Source organism: Alosa sapidissima, chromosome 20 (assembly GCF_018492685.1).
Source record: "Alosa sapidissima isolate fAloSap1 chromosome 20, fAloSap1.pri, whole genome shotgun sequence".
NCBI lineage: Eukaryota > Metazoa > Chordata > Actinopteri > Clupeiformes > Clupeidae > Alosa > Alosa sapidissima.
Genome location: NC_055976.1, coordinates 9,438,768 through 9,446,267, shown reverse-complemented (window position 1 = coordinate 9,446,267; position 7,500 = coordinate 9,438,768). Strand labels below are relative to the sequence as shown.

Here is a 7,500-nt window from a genome sequence, read left to right as displayed (position 1 = left end):
TCTTCAGTTCTAAGTCAGTGAGAAAGAGAGAGAGAGAGAAAGAGAATGTTCTGGACAGTGTTATGTACGTAACTGTGTGTGTGTGTGTGAGACAGACAGAGAATGATGTTGAACCTGTAAAGAGAGACAGTTCTTGTAGATTGCTTTGAACAAAAAGAACATCTCAGCAGAAAAAGTTTTCTGGGAACTTGTTTTCTTTCTTCTCTGTGTGTGTGTGTGTGTGTTGCATCACATTACCCCTCACCCCCAAACAGCCAGCTGTGTGGAGAAGCAGGGGGCCAGGATAGAGGGGGATAAAAAGGGGAGACAGAGAGAAGAAAGTGTGTGTGTGTGTGTGTGTGTTTTATCACCACAAACAATACATGTACCATAAAAGAGCAGAATAAGCCCATAAATCTACAACATCTGTATACAGCTGTGTATGTGAGAATGTGACGGAGTGGTCTTTACTGGAAACACATGAGGTTTTGTGGGTGCAGTACCTCTTGTTGTCTGTAGGGGAGCCATTGGCTTACAAATGAAAGATTTTTCTGTGTGTCTGTGGGTGTGTGTGTTTGCACGCTTGTGTAAGGGAGCAGCCATTTTGCACTGAGCGTCGCACAGACCCCATTTTATGAATCAGACAGATGACGTGTTTGTGTGTGTGTGTGTGTGTGTGTGTGTGTGTGTGTGTGTGTGTGTGTGCACACGAGTGAGGAAGGGCTTACAGTAGTATCTATTTTGTTTTATGTAGCCATCTTACTCACACTCCATTTAACAATAGAATTAGCTGTGCACGGCTCCCACTTCTTTACATATGCATGCAGGCACACACACACACACACCAACTGACCCACTGACATAAAGGTTTAAGGGCATGTCATTAAAGTAGCTGGATTATTTGTCATTCTCAGATTGCTTTCTAGGCAGATTAATCCCACTCGTTTTATGCAATCTCAGTAAATGTGTGTCTGTTGTCTCTCTCAAAAAGAGATTCGAAACGCATTATGCGTTTTTGAGAGATAGATAGTGTGTGTGTGTGTGTGTGTATGTGTGTGTGAGATATTATGGCTAGCTTTAAACTCAGCCTCTTATCTACACCGTGTGCATTTCTCTCTCTCTGTGTGAGTGGGGGTGTGTGTGTGTGTGTGTGACAGAGTGTGAGATATCCTGCTGACCTTTCCTGTTCTCTGTTGGGGATCAGTGTGTTGTGTCGTCCACACAATAGTGTTTGTGATGCACTGTACAGATACCGACAGTCCCAGTTACTCTGCAGTGAATACTAACAGGACAACAGGCCGTTCTGAAAGGCGCGCGCACGCACACACACACACACACACACACACACACACACACACACACACACAAACTCAGCAGTAGACACGGTGTCAAGGAACACCAGGCAACCATTTTACTCTCATGACCGACAAATAGAAAGAAAACACACACACTACACTAACACATTAGACTAACACATTCAGTTCTCTCTCTCTCACTCTCTCTCTCACACACACACACACACACACACACACACACACACACACACACACACACACACAAACTGACTCAGAGTTAGTAAGGGAGGGAGAAATCTTCTCTCCAAGAGGTATTCAAAACAGACATCTCAGAGTGAAAGTGGTATGAATACACTGACCACATTAGTAACCAGAGTTTTACAAAAGGGAGCCAAGGAAAGAGTGGTGAAGGAGGGAGGGATGGAGGGATGGGGGGTAGAAGAGGGATGGCAGATGGAAAGGGTGAGTGGGAGAGCAGGCGAAGGAAAAGAAAACTGAGCAGGAGAGAGAGAGAGAGAGAGAGAGAGAGAGAGGGAACGAGGCTTGCGTAAGGAAGAGCGGCGTCTGCCAAGAAAAACAATGGAGGCCCAGTTCTACTCGAGCTCCCGCAGTCCTGCGACGGAGAGCTCGTTAAGGCCAGGCCTTCGTTAAGAGAGAGAGTGATGGAGAGAGAGAGAAAGAGATGGAGAGAGAGAGAGAGAGATGGAGAGGCAACAACAGAAGGAGAGAGAGAGAGAGAGCGGGAGAGTGAGAATGAGCCAGGGAAAAGAGTCCCACTTAATACAAAGGCCTTTATGAGTGAAGAGAGGCCTCTCTCTGTCTCTCTCTTCCTCTCTTTTTTTCTCTCTCTCTCTCTCTCCATCTCTCACTTTCTTGTCTGTGTAATTCAATACACAGAGACTATACAGTCGAACTGAGCGCTACCATATGCTGCAGTGATCTAATAGGCTACGCAACACTCTCGCGCTCTGATAGACCGCACAGTGGAGTGGGACGGAGGGAGAGAGGGAGAGAGAGAGAGCGGGAAAGGGAGAGGTGCGGAGCCTGAGGAGAAAATGAACAGAAAGAACGAGAGCCGGAGCGAGTGATTAGAGGGTGGCGGAGAGATGGAGGGGAAGGGTAGAGAGCGAGAGAGAAGAGAGGAGGTGTTGAAAGTGAACTCCTAACAGCTGCAGAGTTGGAGGTGTTAAAGAGAGCTGAGAAAGGGCCATGTTATTTGAGCACGTTCTGTCTGCATTCCGCTGCAGGGGGTTTAACCATTTAGGGGCTTTTTAGAAGACATGTCCCTTTAAAGGTGTGTGTATTGATCATATTTGTGTCTTGTATGTGATGGAATGTTGAATCTGGGTGTCATGACCATGAGCTGTGTGTGTACTAATTAAATCTTTTGTTGGAGCTGAGCTCGAAGTGTGAACCTGACACAGCGTGTGTGTGTGTGCGCTACTTAGCAATGTGCGTAATATGAATGCTGTGTTTGTTTGTGTGTGTGATTTATATGTGGCAGCTGCTCCCCTGTGTTAGTCTGATGCATTCCACCATTTAACTAAATTACAGGCCCGATGAGCTCACCAGCAGCCAATAGCAGCGGCCCGAGCTCTGCCTAACCTTTCTGGGGCTCCCTGGAGATCCCTCAGGAGGAAGATCCACCTCTCAGACTCTGTGTTGGTCTTTGTGTGTGTGTGCATCTTTTAGATGTGTCTGTGTGTGTGTGTGGTTTGTGTGTGTGTGCATCTTTTAGATGTGTGTGTGTGTCTGCGTGCGTGTGGTGCGTGTGTATGTGTGTGTTTGTGTGTGTGTGGCTGAGAGCGTAAGCATCGACCTTTAGTGTAGAGCCCGACCTCATATCCTGTCAGCACTGCTGCGTGTCTATAGCCCCCCCGCCTCTCAGTGGTCCTGAGGGATTTTCACATTCTCACATCGGGGGTGGTCCAGCACGCAGACAGACAGACAGACTAACCTCAGGGCCCGGCTACCCCATCATTTAGCACCCACCTCCACCCTCCCCTCTCCCCTGATCAGACCCAGGCCAGTGGAGTGGGGGTCTGATGCCCTGTGCGTGTGTGTTTGTGTGTGTGTGTGTGTGTGCGTGTGTGTGCACGCTGTGCGCCATGTTATTGTGTTGTTTTATTGTTGTGTTGTGCTGCTGCTCAGGGTGTCAGTGTGGGCAGCAGTAAAAGCCTTTGGTAGCATCAGTCCCGCAGTCAGGACACAACCTTGTCCAACCGATTCTGTGTGATGCTGTGTGTGTGTGTGTGTGTGTGTGTGTGTGGGGTTGGGGGGGGAGGGTTTTTTTTTTTTTTGTGTCCGTTGTCTGCATTGTCAAAACCATTCCTCTGGCAAAACTGTGCTGCAGTACCCAAGGTTGTGTGTGTGTGTGTGTGTGTGTGTGAGAGAGAGGGCTGTGTGTGTTAAGGCCTCTGTGCATGTAACACTGTGCTGACACATCACGGCTGCGGGTGGGAGAAAGCACCAGAGGTCATTTGTCCTTGTCTGGACCCATCTATCGCTGCGCCTGCCTCTATCTGTCCGTCAGTGGACCGCCATGCCCCCTCTTCTCTCTCTGTCTCCCCTCTTCTCTCTCTGTCTCCCCTTTCTCTCTCTGTTCCCCCTTTCTCTCTCTGTCTCCCCTCTTCTCTCTCTGTCTCCCCTCTTCTCTCTCTGTTCCCCCTTTCTCTCTCTCTCTCTCTTTCAGTCTTCTGTGATTGATCTATTCTGTCTAAATGTCTTAAGTAATTCTGGCCATATCTGAGTGATGGTGTAGAGTCCCAAGTGTCTCACCCCAGACTCTTCTCTCTCTCTCTCTCTTTTTGTGTGTGTGCGCGTGTCATAGCTAAGAAGGACCAGGATGGGGCGGATGAGAAGAAGGTGGCCCAGAAGAAGAAGGTGAAGGAGCTGAAGGTCCTCGACTCCAAGACCTCACAAAACCTGTGTAAGTTAGGACTCCTCAGCGGGAACACACACACACACACACACACACACACACACACACACACACACACACACACACACACACATCTAAAGACATACACACTCTTCTACTCCTGCACTCCACTCATTTACTACTTCATATTCACACTCACAAATACATAAAAACAAATGCAGAATCACACATGTGCTCCTATCTAAACACACATTGACATATACAAGGATACCAACAGTTACACACACACACACACACACACCTTTGTAATGTGTCTCTGTGATTTCATCATATCTGCTGTTGTGCTTGTCGTTTGAAGCTATTTTCCTGGGTTCAAACCGCTTGCCATATGAGGACTTCAAAACTGCCATCCTGGAAGTGAATGAGAAAGTGCTCACTGAGAACATGGTGCAGGTATGAGTTTGTGTGTGTTTGTGTGTGTGGGTGTGTTTGTGAGCGTGTGTCGGCACACATTTACTATGGCTGAGATGCTCATAGTGTTGCGTGCTGTAAGCTATTTACATATTTCAGACATTTGCATACTGTTTCTCATTTGCATTCAATTTGATTAAACCCATAGGCTTGGTTCTGACCCTTTGTTTGTTAATGCTGCCCTTGATGTGTGTGTGTGTGTGTGTGTGTGTGTGTGTGTGTGTGTGTGTGTGTGTGTGTGTGTGTGTGTGTGTGTGTGTGTGTGTGTGTTATAGAGCCTGAATAAGCTGTTGCCAGAGCCTGAGCAGTTGAGTGTGTTGGCTGAGTTGAAGGATGAGTACGACGACCTGGCCGAATCAGAGCAGTTTGGAGTCGTGGTTAGTACACGCACGTGCACACACACACACGCACACGCACATGCCCAAAACCGTAATGGAAATCTCCAGTCAACACTCTTCCCTCTCCTAGGCACCATACTGTGTTCATTTGTATGTGTGTGTGAGTTTCTTTAGCTCCTCAGGCCTCATTCATATTCACAGCTAACTCTGACTGGGACTGGGACTTCTGACATTGACCTCCATAATTATACTCCTCATTCATTTGGAGCATTTGCATAATAGACAATTGATAGTGTTGGTGTGTGTTTGTGCAGTCTCTGTAAGTGAATGTATGTGCATGTGCATTTGTGGCATTCATTTAAATACATCCATATTTGCATACGTTGTCAATGATGATGTGCATGTATCACTCAGTAAGAGTGTGCGTGAGTGTGTGAGAGAGGCACAGGTACAGTATATGTATTAAATATACATCCGTGCGTGTGTATGTATTGTGAGTGGCGATGTGAACACACTCCTCGGTCGTGACTGCATCTCGTCCCTCTCGTCCCCACCAGATCAGCTCGGTGAACCGGGTGAAGCCGCGCCTGAACTCCATCCTGTTTCGGCTGCAGTTCGAGGAGCAGCTGAACAACCTGAAGCCGGACGTGGTGGCCGTGTCGGCCGCCTGCGAGGAGATGCGCCAGAGCAAGTCCTTCTCCAAGCTGCTCGAGCTCATCCTGCTCGTGGGCAACTACATGAACGCCGGCTCGCGCAACGGCAAGGCCTTCGGCTTCAGCATCAGCTACCTGTGCAAGGTAAGGCCGCGTCTCGGCAGAGGAACTGCAAAAGTGTGCTTGCTCAACTGCAGTTCAACAAACAGGATCAGGCTGCATCTCAGCAGAGAAACTGCAAAAGTGTGCTTGCTCAACTGTAGTTCACCAACAGCATCAGACATTGGAATTTAAACAATACAGAGCTTTGTGTTTTAACAAAGCATGGTTGAAATGAATGGTGGAATCTGGAAATAGTGGAATGGTGTTTTCAACATCCTATAACAGTCAGTTTTGTTGTGTCATATTGTAATGTGGCCTTTCTGCCAATGGTAGATCTGAAATATGGCTCTTAACGGCAGCCGCCATTAAGCCACTGCCCTGGAAAACGTGGAAAGAAAGGGAACATTTATTAAATTAATTAGTTTTCCACAGTAGCATCATCATCAAACCACAACAGTTCAGTCCAGCTTTGCTGTCCATCATAGATGATTATTTGTTCCGTGTGCATATTACACGTCACATGTTATTGCTAAAATGGACATAGTAACTGTGGAAATTTGATTTAATTTAATCACTGACTAACAGATATGAAATTAGATTAAACTGAATGAAACTGTGACCCTGAAATAAGTGGCAGTAAGGATGATGAATGGACTGAATGGACAGTTTGATCCTGTGAGGAGAGGAGGAGGATGTGAACTGTCTCTCTCTGTTGTCTCAGCTGCGAGACACCAAGTCTGCGGACCAGAAGCAGACGCTGCTGCACTTCCTGGCGGACCTGTGCCAAGAGGAGTACCCCGAAGTCATGCACTTCGCTGACGAGCTCATCCACGTGGAGAAGGCCAGCAGAGGTGAGGAGGGGGACTGGGTGGCCGTCCAGTCCAGTGCTCTTCTCCGTGTCTGTCCCTTACTCCATGGAGATTATTTTTATTTTTTATTATTTGTGTGTTTGTTTGTTGCATTTCTGTGTGTTTGGATTGGGCCCAGGTTTGGCAGGGGATTTGCTCTGTGTTTGGATGAAAGCCTTGTGTTTCATTTTGTCATTCTGAATCACGCATTCACTTTGTAGTAATGTTAATTAACATTTCTATCTCTCTCTCTCTTGCTCTCTCTCTGTGTCAGTGTCTGCTGAGATGCTGCAGAAGAATCTGGGTCAGATGGGCAAGCAGATTCAGAACCTGGAGAAGGACATTGAGAGCTTCCCACCACCCCAGAGCGACAAGGACAAGTTCGTCGAGAAAATGACCATATCCTTTACCTCCTGGCCCCCTAACAGGATATGACATCATGTGACATGACATTGAGGAAACAATGCTGTCTTTGGGTGTTTCCCATGTCACCAACTCTTCCTCTCCATTTAGGATTCCTCCTCAGCTGTTCCACTTGGCTCCCGCTGACTACATTTCCTCTTCCTGTTTGCTTACATAATGACCCAATTTCCTGTTCCTGTTTACAAAACAAATCATCCATTCCGGTACATTGTCATATGTGCTTTGTTCACAACAATGACCAATCTAGTGAGACAGACAAGACCCAATGGACATATAATGGAATAAATCCGTGTCCTTGGCCCTTTTCCCAAACTGTTGCAAGACTGTCCCTAGTCAAGCCACACACACAGATTTTTTAATTTCCCACTTAAGACCATAGCAGCCATGTAAACATATTTGGCCTTTGGCGTTGTGCTCTTCTGGGTTCCTTTGGCATTGTGTTCTTCTGGGTTCCTTTGGCATTGTGTTCGTCTGGGTTCCGCGTTCTCCTTAACGTCCTGCTCACGTCTT

At 47.2% G+C, this 7,500-nt stretch overlaps 1 protein-coding gene across 1 annotated transcript in view; it reads left to right on the top strand.

The window, feature by feature from the left end:
• Positions 1 to 7,500, top strand: part of LOC121693989 (protein diaphanous homolog 1) — a 121,744-nt gene that overhangs the window by 93,262 nt on the left and 20,982 nt on the right. Inside the window, 7 exon segments of the mRNA XM_042073875.1 lie at positions 4,105 to 4,203; positions 4,514 to 4,608; positions 4,902 to 5,003; positions 5,522 to 5,761; positions 6,441 to 6,570; positions 6,842 to 6,966; positions 7,496 to 7,500. The exon segment at positions 7,496 to 7,500 is cut by the window's right edge and continues 160 nt beyond it. Coding sequence (XP_041929809.1) covers positions 4,105 to 4,203; positions 4,514 to 4,608; positions 4,902 to 5,003; positions 5,522 to 5,761; positions 6,441 to 6,570; positions 6,842 to 6,966; positions 7,496 to 7,500 — 796 coding nt within the window.